Source organism: Rattus norvegicus, chromosome 3 (assembly GCF_036323735.1).
Source record: "Rattus norvegicus strain BN/NHsdMcwi chromosome 3, GRCr8, whole genome shotgun sequence".
In the NCBI taxonomy this organism is placed as follows: Eukaryota; Metazoa; Chordata; class Mammalia; order Rodentia; family Muridae; genus Rattus; species Rattus norvegicus.
Genome location: NC_086021.1, coordinates 127,046,444 through 127,064,176, shown reverse-complemented (window position 1 = coordinate 127,064,176; position 17,733 = coordinate 127,046,444). Strand labels below are relative to the sequence as shown.

At 41.5% G+C, this 17,733-nt stretch overlaps 2 protein-coding genes across 10 annotated transcripts in view; one reads left to right on the top strand and one right to left on the bottom strand.

The window, feature by feature from the left end:
* Nusap1 (nucleolar and spindle associated protein 1) overlaps positions 1-6,957 on the bottom strand; it is a 35,560-nt gene extending 28,603 nt beyond the window's left edge. For 5 of the 8 annotated variants that reach the window (XM_008762101.3, XM_008762102.3, XM_006234770.4 and 2 more), the window contains exons 1-2: positions 6,716-6,957; positions 2,075-2,143 (exon numbers count right to left, since the gene is read on the bottom strand). In XM_008762101.3, the coding sequence (XP_008760323.1) occupies positions 2,075-2,143; positions 6,716-6,808 (162 nt within the window). In that variant the 5' untranslated portion in view covers positions 6,809-6,957. The remainder of the gene's footprint in view (positions 1-2,074; positions 2,144-6,715) is intronic. The other 3 variants (NM_001399531.1, NM_001399533.1, NM_001107762.2) reach the window with 1 other exon arrangement.
* A 176-nt stretch (positions 6,958-7,133) lies between these two features.
* Oip5 (Opa interacting protein 5) lies at positions 7,134-16,618 on the top strand. Of its 2 annotated transcripts, NM_001346423.1 has the most exons (6): positions 7,134-7,438; positions 7,673-7,739; positions 10,176-10,298; positions 12,336-12,417; positions 12,698-12,809; positions 14,672-16,618. In NM_001346423.1, exons 1-6 carry the CDS (start codon positions 7,141-7,143, stop codon positions 14,701-14,703), a joined length of 714 nt encoding a protein of 237 aa, NP_001333352.1. In that variant the 5' UTR covers positions 7,134-7,140; the 3' UTR covers positions 14,704-16,618. The 2 variants fall into 2 exon arrangements, with proteins under 2 accessions (NP_001333352.1, XP_063140436.1); XM_063284366.1 differs by lacking the exons at positions 12,336-12,417; positions 14,672-16,618 and having other exon boundaries at positions 7,141-7,438; positions 12,698-12,810.
* The last annotated feature ends 1,115 nt before the right edge of the window (positions 16,619-17,733 follow it).

Below are 17,733 nucleotides of genomic sequence, written 5' to 3'. Positions count from 1 at the left end.
CTTCTTAGAAGAGCAGCCAGTACTAACCACTGAGCCATTGATTCAGCTTCAAGGATGGAGCTTTCCATATGGTGGATATACCAGATCCTTAGATGGAAGGAGTGCATTATGCCCTAGGTCCCTTGAATGCCCAATGGCAGCAGTGGTCTCAAATTTGAGGCCAGTCTAGGCTACACAGGAAGACATTATCAATCAATCAATCAATCAATAGACCTAGAGAGACAGGTGACTGGGGTCAATTTCTAGCAGCTACATGGCAGCTCATAACTGTGACTCTAGTTTCAGGAGATCTGATGCCCTCTTCTGACTTCTAGGCACACACATGGTGCATATATATATATATTATATATACATATATATAATATATATATATGCAAGTAAAACACTCATAATAAATCAACTTTAGGGAGAGGTGAAGTGTTGCAGAAGTAGTATAATCTCAAATACACAAAGTTCATGAACATCTTGAAGAACTGAAGAGTTGGTAGAGAATACAAACAAAGGGAACTGGCTAAAGAACAGAGACAAGGGAGAGCATCCTGATAGACCTGTAGACCTATGAACTAGCACAAAATAAGTTCAGGATAGAAGGCCTTAAGACAACAGGGAATATCAATTAGAAAGCAAATAGGCCAGGTATGGTGGCTAGAACCTTAAATCCCAGCTCTGGGAGGTAGAGGCAGGCAGATGTTTCAGGCCACATTAGTCCACACAGAGAGTTCAAGGCCAGCTAGAGTCACATACACCAGTTGGGGAGATCGGCAGATGAATATGAATAGCACAAGTTTCAAAACTGGGCATAGTGGTACATTCCTCCAGTACATAGCAAGTTTGAGGACATTTTGGGCTACAAGAGACCTTGTCTCAAAACTAAAGCAAAATTTTTAAAGATGGAGCTGGAGACAGCTGAGAGTTAGGAGCACTTGTTACTCTTGCAAAGGACTGAAGGTTGGAGCCAGCACCCATGTCAGGCGTCTCACGAGCTCCTGGAACTCGAGTTTCTGGCTCCCAAAGGCATTCACAAGCACGTTCACTCTCTCTCTCTCTCTCTCTCTCTCTCTCTCTCTCTCTCACACACACACACACACACACACACACACACACACACACAGTTTAAGAAAATGGGGCTGGAGAGATAGTTCAGTGGTTAAGGTCAGTTGTTGCTCTTTCAGAGATCCTATTCCCATGTAATAAACCGAAAAACAACAACAAAAGAAAAATCAGATCTTCTATTTAACCTGGGACCGAACCCAGGGCCTTGCGCTTCCTAGGTAAGCGCTCTACCACTGAGCTAAATCCCCAACCCCGTGACTTTTAAGTCTAGTTTCTACCCGACTCCTGTCCTGCTGCCTCTTCTGTCTCACAACCTATACTTTAATTTTGCTTTCCTTGTTTTTTGGCTTTTTATTTTCTTTTTAAGACAAGGTCTTGCATTAGTTAGGCTGGTATCAAACTCAAGAATGTGCTGCTCAGTCACTGGAACGCTGGAGTGTGAGCGCGTGTCATGATACTCAGGTGTGTTTCTGCATTTGCTTAAAGACAGCTTATTGATTAGGTAACATGGTATTTCATTTACAGCAAATGATGAGACAATTATGAGACAACTCACTCCCTGTCATATTACATATGATAATAACATCATCTAATAACAACCATCATATCTTTCTGTCTTTTTGAAATTGGGTCAGGGTCTGGCCTAGAACTCTCTAGTAACCTGTCTTGGCTCCATCTCCCAATGTTGGGCTTATAAGCATGAGGCTCCTTACCATTTCCTACACCTTAAATTATCAGTGATAAGTATTAATTGTTTACTAACCAAACACTTCTGTTTCACTAGCTAGTAAGTGAGAAAGAACATTACTCAAGCAGTCGGGAGATGGTTCAGCAGTTAAGAGCACTGACTGCTTTTCCCGAGGTCCTGAGTTCAATTTCCAGCAACCACATGGTGGCTCACAACCATCTGTAATGGGATCTGATGTCCTCTTCTGGTGTGTCTGAAGACAGTGACAGTGTAATCATATACATAAAATAAATAAATTTAAATAAAGACACTACAGTCAAGAACATCACTCACCTGATTTTTATTTTCTCTTCTTGTTTCTGGATTCAGGTGTGCTTTCAAGGCTCTTAACAACTTGTCTGCCTGTAGAAAGAACAGCCAGCTCATCATACAGTCAAAGTCAAATGAGCAGAGAAGCTTTGCCAAACACCTCTTTCCTCTGTTTACTGATGCACTCTGGTCAGGCTGGCCGACTAGAACAGTAGGCCGACTAGAACAGTAGCTTTGGTACAAATGGATTTCACACTCCAGTGACAAAGTCAGTAGAGAAAAAGGCACGTAGTCAACACAGGGAGGTAAGTGTGAGGAAGCTCTGGCTCTCATGGGCTCCACAGGACAGACATCAGCAGGTCATGGGATGCCCCAGCTTGGGGCAGATGTCTTGGCTGGGGCTGCTGAGATCTTGAAAATGGAGAAGAGGTTCAATCATGAAGAACAAAATGGAGAAACAAGCAAGGGAAAGAAAATAGGACAGATGATGAAGAACCAAGTCCAGCATGGCTAAAACACAACTAATGGAGAGGAGGTGAGAAAAGAGTTGGGAAAGTAGTCAAAAGCACGACTTTGCTAGCTGGACGTGCCTTGTAAGGCTTTTTGAATATAAACTTCATCCTTGCAGCAGAGAGCAGTCTCTGGAAAGTTGGCATCAGGGCAGTGGGCCAACTAGACGCTTAGGAAAGCAGAACTGTAGCCTGAAATGCAATGACAGGTGCAACCTTCTAGGACGTAAGGGAGCGGGAACACCTCGTTGACTAGGGAAATGTTTTGGGCCCAGTTTCTCCTGTGGGCAAGTGGTAGCATACAGTGAGGGTCTTACAAGTCTTTGGGAAAGAGAACTCCTAGCCTCAATTTCTATTCTAGGAAAGCTTCCCTTGTTCTTTTCAGGAAGAGAAATACTATTCTGACTGGCTTTCCTTTTTTTTAAAAGATCAAGTGTAGTCAGACATAGCAATCCCCTTAGATTTCCAGGCCAGAGTGAGACCCTATTATAAAACAATCAAAAATCAAGTACATTTGTTAGGTTCTACTCTCCCCTATTACACCCAGGTGCACAGTTGAGGGCCAAACCTCTTTAAAGAATAATTTTATTTATTAACTTTTAATTTTAGGAGTTTGGAGAGATGGCTAAGGAGTTAAGAACACTAGTTGCTCTTCCGGAGGACCTGAGTTCAGTTCCTAATAACCGCGTGGCAGCTCACAATCCAATGACTTCTTTTGGTCTGCAGGCATCCGCGTAGACAAAGCACCTTTACATACACAAGCAATAAATACAAACTTTGTGAGCTGGGATAATGATGCATCCCCTTAATCCCAGCACTCAGAGGATAGCAGTAAGCTGAGCTCTGTGACTTTGAGCTAGCCTGATCTACAAATTGACTTCTAGATAGCCAGAGCTACATAGTGAGATCTTGTAACAAAATGAAATAATAAAATTAACTTTAAACTAATACAATAACCTTAAACTTTTTTCTTTTTCATTTCTTTTCTTTTTTTTTTTTTTTTTTTTTTGGCTTTTCAAGCTAGGTTTCTGTATAACTCTGTCTGTTTTGGAACTAGCTCTGCTTCTCTCTGCCTCGGCTCTGAGTGCTGGGATTAAAGTGATTAATATACAGAACCCAATTCTGGGATTAAGCCACCGGTGGCTTAAAAATTCTTTTTCTGAGACAGTTTCTCTGTATAGCAGCACTGACTGTCCTGAACTTACTCTGTACACCCAGTTGGCCTCAGCCACCTGCCTCAGCTCTGAGTGCTGGGATTAAAGGCATGTGCCACCACTGCCTGGCTAAAAAAATTTTAATTAAACTATTTTTACATAATGCTCTCCCCGGCCCATCTCCCAGCCAATCTCATTCCTCCAACTTCTTTCCAGGTACCCATGTACCTGCCCTGGCTCTTTCTCAAATTCATGGCCTTTAAAAAATATTGTTATACATGCACAACTCTTAGTATAAAAATACAACCTGCTTGCCCCTGCACAAGCTGGAAATGCCCATCTGTCCTACTTCCCACAACCTCGTCTGCAGAGACGATTTTGGGGTAACACTCCTAGTCTCCAGCAACCACCTGGTCCCCAGCCAGTTTTTGACCATGCATGGATACAATCCCAGTTCCTCACTGACTCCTCCACTGTGAGATCAGCGAGACCACCTGAAATCTGCCTCCTAATAAATCTGCCTTTGTCTACTTTTAATCTGGTCTAATCTGGCCTGTATCTGCATCACTGAGGGAGAGAAAAAGCCTACAGGCTCAGCCTCAGAGCTTGCCTCTCCTTCTCATACAATTTATCATTTACCAGAAGTGAATGAATGGCCAGTGTGAAATCTGCTCTGTACTTTAAGTACAGGGTGGGCCCAAGCCACAGCTTCAACTGTACTGGACTCCTCTGCATGGAGACAACTGTTAACAAAATGGCTCTCATTTACTACAATGGACCTAACCCAAAGTTCCCTCTCAAATAGGTCATCTGGATCTCTCTTTTAAAGACAGGGTTTCACCATATAGAATTGACTGGTCTATGACTCACTATGTGGACCAGGCTGGCCTCACACTCAGAGATCTACCTAATCTAGGGTTTAGTTCAGGGTTGACAAGCTGAACCATATGCCATCTTGTTTGTTTGACATAGGGCCTTCAATTCACGATCCTCCTGTCTCTGCCTCTCCAATGCTGGGATTATAGGTAAGGCTTACCAAAATTACAAACGACTTCTTTTCTTTTCCTTTCTTTTGTTTGCTTGTTTCAAAACTGTATCTCACTTTGTTAATAAAATGGCTCTCATTTACTACAATGGACCTAACCCAAATCCTATCTCACTTTGTGACCCTGGTGGTTCTAGAACTCACTATGTAGACCAGATTGGCTTCAAAATCACAGAGATCCACCTGTGTCTGCCTTCTTTCCCTAGTGCTAGGATTAAAGGCCTGTGCCACCATGCCCAGCTAGATGCAAATTCTTATTTACTTATGTGTGTGTGTGTGTGTGTGTGTGTGTGTGTCTGCATGCACGCACACACGCATGCAACTGTGCATGAGTGTGCCACCCTGCAGGTGTGGAGTTTAGAGGACAATTTTGCACAGTTAATTCTCTTCTTCCACTATGTATGTGGGTCAAAATACCAGGCTTGGCTATAAAACACCTTTGTCCAATGAGCCACCTCACTGCCTGACTAGGATATGGTTTCTTAACATACCATCTCACCGAGGATGCAGTACTGAGAAGTGAGGCTCTGAGGTACAAGCAAATGAAGACATTTAGCAGGTCAAATAAAATGGGGAGAAGCTCAAGTTGACTAGAAGTACAAGTGTTATTCATTAGCATTAATTCATCGACTGAATAAACAAACTGTTCTTACATTGTGCAGGGCACTGTTCTAGGAGCTAAAGACTGGTGAGCAAAGCAGACAAGTCTTCTGCTGGAAGCTCTCAGGGGACTAGTGGGAAAAAGAGTTTATAAACCAAGTAAGCTAGAAATAAAGAACACGTCAGGGTCTGTGAAGCAAAACCCAAACTACGAAATTGAGGTAGGATAGGCTGCTCAGGTATGATGGTGGTGATCACCTCAGATGCAAATGAGCTTAGAGGCAACAGGTGTAGTTGATAAACAATTAGTCAGGCCAGAGGAGGAAGGGGAGTTTCAGGCTACTCTAAACTATACACTATTTTCCAGGATAGCCTGGGCAGTACAATGAGACTTTGTTTCATAAAAAGGAGGAGGAGGGGGTTGGGGATTTAGCTCAGTGGTAGAGCGCTTGCCTAGCTTGCAAACGCAAGGCCCTGGGTTCGGTCCCCAGCTCCGAAAAAAAAGAAAAGAAAAAAAAAAAAAGGAGGAGGAGGAGAAGGAAGAAGGGAAGGGAGGAGGAGGAGGAGAATCTATCCAGATAGTAAAAACCTGAAAGACTAAGCTTTATTCACTAAGTTGGGGAGCCATTAAGTACTAAACTCAGAAACACTTCCAAGTGCTCTTCACTGCCATTCAGCCAGATAAAACGTATTATCTATGGCCTCATTATTCTGTTTAAAGTATTTAAAAACACTTGTGACAACTGATTAGACATTTAGTGAAAATATCAGTTTGCTGTACAAATCTCTGGCATATACATGTGGGAAATCTCAGCTCCAATATAGCAAGCCTAATTTCACAATGAATCACCACATTTTCTCTGAGTACCTTGCAAACTCGGGATTCAAAGACCTTTTCGGTTTTGAAAAAGACCACCATCACAATAGTGATTACTGTATCGATGATCATAGTAGATCTTGGTGGACAAGCATATTATAAGCTCATGAGAGTGAAGGTACTGGCACGGTTTACTGAACAGTAAGTAGTAGTTTGAAGTAGTTTTTCTTTAACTGCCTAATAACTGGAATAGAAATTAAAATTACATTGATCACATCCTATGAGCCTTCGTTTCCCATCTGGTACCAGGATTTCCATTAAGAGGCCTTTATGAGTTCTTGAGAAAAGCCTCCAAATAAAGTAACAGACATGGCTTTTCTTTCATTTAACAAATTCCAGTCACTGTGAACAAAACCTGCCTACTCGCCCAAAACAGCGTTCCTCGGGGACTCCCTCTCAGTCACTTCGTGCCCTGTTCCCCAAACCCCGAGCCTCTTCTAAGCCGCCCGCAACCGCCCGCCCCGCCAGTCAGCACCGTACCCTCAGGTTAGCCCGGAGGCCCAGTCTTTTGGCTAAATTTTGCAGGTCGCTGTACTTGAAGGAGTCCAGCTCCTCTGCAGAGGGGACGGTCATCACGTTCTGCAATCACGGTGATACCCAGAAAAACAGCCACACGACTCAAAACAGCACCGTTCAAAACTGGCGCCACCCAAGACGTTGACAAGCAGACTTTTATACTCAGTTTAAATGACGAATGCTGTACGCCCATTGGTTGAACTGCCTCGAGGGTGGGGTTTCCTATGAGGGCCAGTAGCGTGACTGGCTGAAGACAGCTACTCCGCAAACCTAATAGGCAGACACTGGGTATTGTGGGCGTGTCTTACAGGAATATTGTCCAATGAAGGCACAGCAAAACAGTTGGGCGGGACCTGGGACGTGCGTGAAACAGGCGCGGGTTTCGAAAAATGGCGACTCTTTCGCCGCGCGGTCTCCCTGTCGTCGAGACCCAGTCCTGTAGTGGCTCTTGTGATACACCTTTTTCTTCCTCCATGGAGTGGGACACTCAGGTGGTGGAAGGGTTCTCCCCTCTCGGGTCTTCCGGGTCTGAGGTGAAGGCGTCACCTGTCGACCTGCGGCTGCCTGCGTGGTTGAAGCCGGAGAGATGTGCGGTGTTTCATTGCGCGAGTTGCTACGCGGTGCTCGGCGACACTGTGCACCTCGCCTGGGACCTATCGAAGTTCCTCGGCGCCCTGGCCTTTTCCAGTGAGTGAGGCGAGGGTTGCATCTGAGGAAGGCAGACCAGAGCCAGATGGGGGATGTGGCTTAGTACCCGAGCGGGGAGTGAGGCCTGGTTTTGTTTTCCAGAGTTGGGCTTCAAACACAGAACCTAGCCTGAGCTAAGCCAGCGCCTTTGGCACAGCCCCCACTTGGTTAACTTTTATGGCCCGATGAATCTGGTGGGAGGTATTTCTTTTTCAAAACCGGTTTGTCTTCCAGGAGTCACAAACAACGTCGTTTTGTTAGAGCCCCTTTTGGTTGGCATAGAAGGTTCTCTCAAATCCAGGTACGTGTGGAGAATTCCTGAGGTGGATCTGTATTGTTCCGGATTTAATGATGGTCAAGAGTACGTAACTGTTGTAAACAAGAAAGAAACTTTGTGTTGTGGCATGTTTACTCTCTCCATACAGTATGTTTGAAAGATAAACTCTTTACCCGTTTCAGTCATATTAACCTGGCTTTAATGAAAGTTAAAGTTGGGGGTAGGTCTTAAGGTCTGTGAGATAACTAGGACTATTTAACTTGGAGCTTATAATGTAAATATATAAACATAATATAAATCACGACAAGACTAATTCTGTAGTAATCTATAGAAAACTCTGCATCTTTGTTTGTTAATGTTTTTCCTATAGCAATAAAGTACTCAGTGAACTCGGGCTTAGAGTGAGGCCAAGCTAAGTTGTAGCCATACCTCCATTCAACTTTGCCAAACTAAAGACACATTCCTATCCTTATAGGAATTCCTTCTCTCAAAGGGGACCAGGAAGGAGTGGCCTGTTTCTATTGAAGTTGTTTGGAGCAAGAGGCAGAAGTACTCAGAATTGATGTAGATGGTCACATGTGTCCAGTACTGTAACCACTACCAGCTGTAATGGACCATTAGGATGTGGACATTGTTGAATTGAGAATACTTTGAATTCATACAGTATTTCAGAAGCATTTAGGGGTAGGGGTTGAGATAGGCTCTCTCACTCAATAACCTCACTAGCCAGGAACTCACTATGTCACCTAAGCTGGCCTAAAGCTTGTGATCCTCCTACATTGAAAACTTTTTTTGTGTGAATATGTTTGCGTATGCGATGGGAGCATGCATATGTAGGCCCGGAGGTAACCGGAAGCAGTCTTGCCTTCACCATGCTGGATGGAAGGATTAAGCTCCGTGTCTCAGGGTTGGTAGCAAGTGCCTTTCCCCACTGAGTCATTTCACTGGCCCTGAAGTGACACTTTTGATCTAGTTACATCACAAATTCTTTTACTTTTGATATTGGTAGTAATGGTCTTACCTTGACCTTACAGTTCTGCTTCTGCCAACAAGTGTTGGATCACAAGCATCAGAACCTACACCCAAAATCTTTTTAAAAAGCCTGATTAAAAACTGTAATTATAAGCCTGGTGGTGGTAGGACACGACTTTTAACACAGCCCTAGGGAGGCAGAGGGTCTCTGTGAGTTCAAGGGCAGCCTGGTCTACAGAGCTAGTTCCAGGACAGCCAAGGGTTCACAAAGGAACCCTGTCTGAGAAAAACAAACAAAAACTTAATCATACATTTGGAGATGTGCTATAGCTTAGAAGTACTATGTTTGCTTATCTTGTATTAGGTGCTAGAGTTGATCTATAATAAATACTTCAAAAATGCATACAAGTTAAAAGAAGAGAATGAGATTTCTGTTCCACATTATAATCTAAAAATAGTTTTATTACCTTTATTTATTTAGTGTGTGTATTGTGTAGTCACATGCCAAGGTACACTAATGAGGGTGAGAGGACACCTTTGAGGAGTCCAGACCCAGGATCACACTGTCAAGCTTGGTTGTAGGTACCTTTCCCTGCTGTTAGTGCAGCCCTGACTTCCCCACTGTGTGGTTCTGCTTGTGTGTATCCTAACTGAGGTAAATGGTCGTTTTCACTAGTAAACTTGAGGTCTTGAGATACATTCTTTACTATCTTTGAACTCAGTAGTTGATTGTTAGATTGTATTGTATGTGACACAACACTTATTATAAATTATTTCAAAAAGTTTTTTTGGATTACAGTCTATTGGTACTTAAAGTTTTGGCCAGGCATGGTGGTGCCTTTAATCCCAGCACTTAAGGAATGAGTGACAGTGAAGAAAAATCTTTATTCCACTCCACTGCCTGATATTATGTCCTGTTGTCTTCCAGACTGACAGACTTTTATAATGAATACAAATTAAAACCTAATCGACCTTATTCTATATAAGGAAATGGAGAAACAATTGTATTTTCAATATATATTGGAAGTAACTGCCTTAAGTCCTTTGGTGTTCATGATCCAGTGGCCTAGCAAGCTATATGATGCTAACTGACTATAAGGGAGTAAAAAACCCAAAACATCTTAAGGACAGTAGTAAATTTCTTTATTAGGTAGGGAGCCATGAATTACACAAGTGGTCAGAGACAGTACCAAAATTAGTTTTGAGGATTGTATTGTTTTGTTTTAAAAGTTTTTAGTTTGTTTTTGGTCAAAAATTATGTTCTTTGTTTTTGTTTCTTTCAAACAAGAGTCTTATATGGCCCAGGCTGTCCTTGGGAGCCAGTGAACTTGATGAAGTCCATCAGGTCGATGAACTTGAGTTCCTCCTGCCTATGCTTCTGGGTGTTAGAGTAACAGATACCAACACTATACCTGATGAGGGTAGTTATTTTTATTTCTCTTTTAGCTTTTCATTATTTTATATTCTGCTTCTTTCCTTTCCCACCAGCACATACAACCTTTTATTCTGTAACTCCTGTGGGACTCCTGTTGGTTTCCATTTATATTCTACCCGTGCTGCTCTGGCTGCCTTGAGAGGCCATTTCTGCCTTTCTTGTGATAAAATGCTGTGGTGAGTAGAGACATTACTTATTAAATAAGGTTTTTAAAAGATGCTAGGAAAGTCCAGGTGTTTATAACCAAAGAAGATACAAAAGGTCAGGCACTATTTATTATAATATATACTTGCATAGGGATAAAATATAATTTTTAAATAAATATTATTTTAGATGGTTTATTGTACTGTGTCTTAATATGGATTAATTTAAGAATGTTCTTTCATTAAGGAAAATTCTGGAAGGTATGCTTTTGCAAAATAGTGTCAATATAGACAACTTGGAGATTTTATATATCTCCATCCCAAGGAAGCCAATCAGATTTTCTACCCCAGGAGTTTGAAATAAGGCCTGTGTTGGTTACTTGTTTCATGACAAGACAAAATACCTGACAAAAGCAAGCTCAGGAAAGGAGGGCTTCTTGTGGCTCAGTTTGAAGGCACAGTCCATCACAGTGGGAAGTCCATGGAGGAGATGCTGGTCATGCTGTATCAGCAGCAGGAAGCAGAAAGACAAATGCCAGTGCTTAGGTTGCTTTCTCTCAATTTTTTTTCTTGTTTTATTGGGTTTTTTGTTTTTCAAGATAGGGTTTCTTTGTGTAATAGCCCTGGCTGCTTGGGCTTGCTTTTAGACCAGGCTGGCCTCAAACTCACTGTCTCAAACTGTGTCTGGAGTGCTAGGATTAACAGTGTGAGCCACCACTCCTGTTCTCTCTATCTGTCCTGCTGACCCCTGCTCTGACTCTATGGGTTTTTCCTATGTTCGCTTCCTGTCAATGGTTGCTTGCTGCACGTCTTGATCTGCAGTTACTTTACTCAGACTTTGCTTACAATAAACAGCTCTCGGATTAAAGGTGTGTGCTAAGGCTGAGCCACACCACAACCAGAAACAGGTTTTTCTAGTACACAGTTTCTGTGTTCACAGATAATCTTCCTTACTAATTAAACATTTAATCTAAGATATTTTATTACAAGAAACTGAAAGAATGGAGAAATGGCTCAGAAGTTAAGATTACTTAGCCAGACATGGTGGCACATGCCATTAATTTCAGCACTCAGGAGGCAGGGGCAAGTGGCTCTCTGAGTTCAAAGCTAGCCCAGTCCACAGAGTGAGTTCCAGATTGCCAAGACTACAAAGGGAAATGCTGTTTTGAAAAACAAACAAACAATAATGTAATACTAACATATTTTAATGTACTTAGATGTTTGTAGTGATTTATGTAAGCCAAAACAACATTTATAAGAAAGTCTCCTTTAACTCTGAGACCATTAGTGGCCACTTGGCTTTCCTGTTATTCACGCAACTTCCAACAGTGTCCTGGCATTATACTTAAATAACAAACATACTGTAAATTTCTACTTCCTTTTCATGTCTTTGTTTGTTTGTTTGTTTGTTTGTTGTTTTTTTGCTTGTTTGCTTTGAGTAGGTCTGGCTCTTTGGCCTGACTGGTATAAAATTACAATGTATATATAAAGAGACATTATTGATTCTGTAAATTCTTTTTCTCTAGAGAACCCTGATGAATTAAAGACATAAATCATAATGCCTGGCTTCTTTTTTTCCCCCTAAGTTATTGTTATTTAGAATTATATTTAAAAAGAAAAATAAGCATTAAAAAGCATCCTCTTATTTTTTTTTCCTTCTCATTTTGTGTTTTATTTTGTTTTGAGACAGGGTCTCTAATATCCCTGGCTGACCTGGAACTCCCCATCTAGTCCTGGCCAGCTTTCAATTCCCAGAGGCCCACCTGCCATTCCTTCAAAGTGATGGCGTCAAGGCTGCACCGTACTGCAGGGTAAAAGTTGTAAACTTTTACCAATGATGGTTATCCATCTGATTCTGGATTGTCTTTAGTTTTTCCTGAGACAGTTTTGTTACTGAGAATGGCAAAGGTTCAAGCAGAGTTTGTGGTTTTAATTGATATTTTTTTTTCCAGTAAAATACACCATGCTGCTTCAAACCATAAGGAAGGTTTTACTCAACAGATATTTTAGAGGGCAAGTTTGGTCCATTGGTAATGGTACTAATATTTTCTCTATATATTTTCTCTCTAGCTATCTGTTAAAAACAAAGGCCATAGTAAATACATCTGAGATGGATATTTACAATGTACCTTTACCAGAAAAGATTGCAGAGGTAAACCTGGTTGTATAGTTACTTACGTACACAGCATTTTCATTTTGGGTTTCCCTTTTGGAGACAGGATTTTTACTATGTATTTGTCACTTGTCTCAATTAACTATGTAGAACAGGCTCTCCTAGAACTAAGCTATATCCATTCCCTTAATACAGGCAATTTTTAAGTGTGTTTGGTTTTGTTTTGTTTTTAGATTTGTTTTATTTTAAGTCTGGTAACATTATAAGCAGCAAATCAAGGGTTGAGTATAAGATGTCCTCAATCTGTGTCTCTCCTCAGCTGAAAGAGAAGATAATGCTGATGCATTCTCGTTTAAACTCACTGCTGAGGGTTCTGAAGGAAAAGACTCCTCCTCAGTCTGACCAGGAAAATAGAACAAGCAACAAGCAAGGTAGCGTACAGAACTTCCTTCAACACCCGAAGTGCTCTGGTCATTTCTTCCTTCTTCTTTCCTTAAGGTCTCTTCTCTCTCTCTCCCTGCCCCCCCTTCTCTCTCTCTCTCTCTCTCTCTCTCTCTCTCTCTCTCTCTCTCTCTCTCTGTGTGTGTGTGTGTGTGTGTGTGTGTGTGTGTGTGTGTGTGTGTATGGTTGGAACATGTGGGCTGTTGCTCATGGAGGCCAGAAGAGAGCATGAGATTCGGTAGAGCTGGAATTACAGGCAGTTGTTAAGTGCTGGGAACTAACCTCTACAAAAGCTGGAAGCTCTCTTAACACTTATCCATGATCCATCTCTCTAGTTCCCATTGGTCTTTTCTTTTTTTTCTTTGGTGGCGGGATGGGGGGCATTTTGGTTTTGAGACAGGGTCTCACTATGTATTTCTAGCTGTCCTAGATCTCACAAGGATCTTCCTGCCCCACCAGAGTACTGGGATTAAAGGCATGTGCCACCATACCCTCTTGGTCTTTAACTTTTTAAATAATATTAAATATTAAGAACAGAGGGCTGTCAGATCTGGTGATGCCTGTGATCCCAACACTTGAAATACAGGAAGGAAGATCACAAGAGTAAGGCAATCCTTAGCTGTGTTATGGATGTGAGGCCTCCCTAAAGTTCCTAAGAACATGTCCCACTATCTGTACTCATCACATTGTTTGAGAATATGCCTTCAAGCCTATTTCCCCAGCTCATCAGCCCACTCCTGCTTTGGGGAGTCAGTGTTTTTCCTTTTCATAATAAGCTGTGACCGTAATAACTTTTTTAAATATTTATTTATTTATTGTGTAATTATATAGAAGTATACTGTAGCTGTCTTCAGACACACCAGAAGAGGGCATCAGAGCTCATTACAGATGGTTGTGAGCCACCATGTGGTTGCTGGGATTTGAACTCAGAACCTCTGGAAGAGCAGTCAGTGCTCTTAACCACTGAGCCATCTCTCCAGCCCCCGTAATAACTTTTATTTGCCTGATGTAGCTGTCTTCTCCAAGGCTTACTGCGTCCATCTGCTAACCTAGGCCTAGTTCGGGAAGCTTCCAGCCTGTATACAGTCTTACCTAGATCTAGAATGTTCTCAGCCTCTGAGACTTGCTGCTGAATAAGCTCACCCTTTCTAGTTCTTTCTGAGCTCCAGCTGGTCAGCTCAGCTCTTCTGGCTCACCATGCTGACTGATTCAGTCTGGCTTCTCAGCTTCTGAGTTGCTCTGCTTGACCTCATACTAACTTATGTTATGGCAATATGTTCTAATCTTCTGGCTCCCTCTGTCTTTAACTGTGTTTAGCTTGTTCTTTCTTCAACCTGTCTGTAAAACTACATCTTCTTTTCTCTCTGCACTGCCCCTTAAGTAGCTTCCTTTTTCTCTCCTCATTAGAGTAGGGTATATTCTATTCTGTCAAGTCTTTCTCCAATTCGTCACCTTGTCGGCCACTCAATCAGATATCATTTTCTTTTTTTTTTTAAAGATTTATTTATTTTGTATATGAGTACACTGTAGCTGTCTTCAGACACACCAGAAGAGGGCATCAGATTCCATTACAGATGGTTGTGAGCTACCATGTGGTTGCTGGGAATTGAACTCAGGACCTCTGGAAGAGCAGTCAGTGCTCTTAACCACTGAGCCATCTCTCCAGCCCCCCAGATATTATTTTCAAACATGGGTGCTTCCTTCTATACTTCTAACTTTACCTTGGTTTGGGATTAAAGGTGTGTATTAAGGGTGTGTATGTATGCTTTATTCCAGCCATTGGGAACAAAGGTGTGCGTGCGCGCGAGCTGGGCCATACCACAACTAGAAACTGTTTTGTTTTGTTTTTCAGGAAACAACACAATCTTGGGGTTCATAGAATGATCAAAGATCCTGCAGCACGTGACTCTATTACTTTAAATTTATTTTACTATGTTGATTCCATAATGCTTATTTCTGAAAATGTATTTCACTACTAATAACTAATTAGCATGCAGTGTCCCTTGTGTCCACTGACGAACAGAATGAACAGATGGCCTGGATAAAGAAATGGAGTTAATAGAGATGGTACTTCTACGTGCCAGTTATATGAATACTTATAAATACTTGTTTATTTGTTTTGAAACAAGGTCTCTCTCTATAGCTTTGGCTGTCCTGGAACTTTCTATGTAGACCAGGGTAGCCTTAAAGTTATACAGATCTACATTCCTCTGCTTCCTCTGCTAGAATTAAAGAAGAATGTCACCAAGACATCATTTTTGTTTATGTAAAATAGATATGTACATTGGATGGTGGCGGTGCATGCTTTTAACCCCAACACTCTGGAGGCAGAAGTAGGCGATCTTTCAATTCAAGGCCAGCCTGATCTACAGAGTGAGTTCTAGGACAGCTAGGCCTACATAGAGAAACCCTGTCTGGAACAAAACAACAAATATATATGTAATAAGTAACAGTTAAGAAATAGAATGCATGCACAATAAACAATTTGTATCTTTTTGCTGTTGTTTTTAGGTAGGGTCTCATTTGTAATCCCCACTTTGAAAGGTTATGTGGACCAGGCTGGCCTTGCACAGAGATCTACCTGTCTTTGCCTCCTAGATTTTGAGATTAAAGATGTGCACCACACTCCTGTTTGGCCTGCAGAAGCTGTCAGATCCCTCCCCTGGAACTGGAATTATCGGCAGTTAAGGGTATTGGAAACTGAACCCTAGGTCTCTGAAATAGCAGTAAGTGTACTTACCTGCTGAGCCATCTCTCCAGCCTCACAGACCGGGACTTAATAAATTCATAATACGGGGTTGGGGATTTGGCTCAGTGGCAGAGCGCTTGCCTAGGAAGCGCAAGGCCCTGGGTTCGGTCCCCAGCTCCGAAAAAAAGAACCAAAAAAATAAATAAATAAATTCATAATACATTGAATAATTCTTGAGACAGGATCTTTCTCTGTAGCCTAGACTGGCCTCCAATGTAGCAATTCTACCTCAGCTTCCTGAGTGCTTAGTGGCCTACCATGCTCGACTGTGGATTTTTAAAACACATATGTAACTTAACATTAACATACTTTATCAAAGTTTAAAAACTTACGTCATCGTGTGTATGTTACTAGGGCCTCATACACAGTATGTTAAGGCTCTTCTACTTAGCTACATCTCTCATCTAATAACTTTTTCTTAACTTCCGGATTTGCCGTTTTAGATGGGACTTTCTATAGAAAATTAAGTTGTTGAGCTTGAGGCAGATTAAGGTGGACAGTAGGTTTGTGTTAAGATATTTATGTGTGTGTCCAGTAAATATTTTGTGGCAAACATTTCCTTTAAAAATAAAATATTAGTACATGTCGAAGTCAGAGGACAACGAGCAGACGTCAGTTATGTCCTGCACTTTGAGTCCAGAGGATTGAACTAAGATTGTCAGGCTGGTAGCTCAGCCCCTTTAATTGCTCAAGTAGCTTGCTGTCTCTTCCTTTTTTATTTCTAAATTAGGTATTTCTTTTTCTTTTAAATTAACATTTATGTGTGGCTCACACGGTCTCAGAGGCTTAGTTCCCTGAGGAGATGGTCAATGGGGCAGAAAGACATTTTCTTCTGTCAAGGTAAACAGCCCTAAAGAAGCTTACTGGGTCACACACATACGAAAGAAATGAAAGCAAAGGGGAGCTATGGGAAAAGTAACTTTTTGGAATAGGATGGGGGAGGGGATGTGAATATGATCCAAGTATAGTGTATATATATGTATATGAAAAGAACATAAAACCCAGTGTATATATATGCTAATAAAAACTTTAAAAGATACATTTCTTTCAGAATATGCTTTGTTTATAAAGGAATGCTGTGATGCATTTTTTTTTTTTTGGTTCTTTTTTTTTTCGGAGCTGGGGACCGAACCCAGGGCCTTGCGCTTCCTAGGTAAGCGCTCTACCACTGAGCTAAATCCCCAGCCCCCTGTGATGCATTTTACAATCCCACTTGATCCTGTAAAGAATTTTAAGACCTGCCCCCTCCCACACCCCATAAATATGTTGATGTTCTAACAAGGTTTGACAGAGGTCCTTATCACACAGAACTGAATATTCAATCATAGGAAGCCAAAAATATAAAGGTCGTGCCATATAAGGTTTGAGGAAAGTACTTGCCATATGTATGGATGCCAGGATCTGTGTGTGATGCCCTAGTAAATGCTGCTCATCTAAGTGCTGTAAACCCTCAAGTTCTTTAACAGTCAGGTAATAAAACCTAGTAGCTGTTTCTCTTTATTTGACAACAGCCTATCTTGAAATTTTTAACATGTTTCTTTGCCTGGGAGTGAGGGACACCTTTCTGTTAGATATAGGAATCTATTTTTTAGATAGTTTTGTATCCCAGGCTAGCTTCAAACCAGTTACATAGTCAAGACTCTGAAGTGCTCCCTCAGTCTCCACCTCCCAAGTGCTAGGAGTGTAGATATTCACCACCACATCCACTTTGGGATCTGTTTACATACATTCTATGTGTTTGTGTGCAGTCCTTTCTTTCCTACAGTGCTGGTCGTGAAGATTAAACCCAGGTCAGGCTTAACAACAAATGTATCTGCTACTTTATGACCCAATTTTTTTTTTTTTTTTTAAAGATACTGTTAAACCTTGTTAGGTGGGCTGGAGAGATGGCTCAATGGTTAAGAGCAGTGTCTGTTCTTCCAGAGGTCCTGAGTTCAATTCCCCGCAACTACATGGTGGCTCACAACCATCTGTAATGGGATCTGATGCCCTCTTCTGGTGGGTCTGATTTGAGTACAGCTAGTTTACTCACATAAAATAAATATTTAAAAAACAAACAAACAAACAAAAAAAAAACCTTGTTAGGTATCCAAACTAGTATATCTTAAAAATGACTTCGGCTCTTGGCTTTAGTATTATTCTTCCTGTATAAACTCCTGTACCAG

What these genes read in the sequence shown, in the direction of transcription:
- Oip5 (NM_001346423.1), top strand. Translation starts at nt 7,141, where the DNA reads ATGGCGACTCTTTCGCCGCGCGGTCTCCCTGTCGTCGAGACCCAGTCC. An exon ending in CGGCGCCCTGGCCTTTTCCA is followed by an intron (nt 7,439 to 7,672) that starts GTGAGTGAGGCG and finishes TTTGTCTTCCAG; the next exon opens with GAGTCACAAACAACGTCGTT. An exon ending in TCTTGTGATAAAATGCTGTG is followed by an intron (nt 10,299 to 12,335) that starts GTGAGTAGAGAC and finishes TTTTCTCTCTAG; the next exon opens with CTATCTGTTAAAAACAAAGG.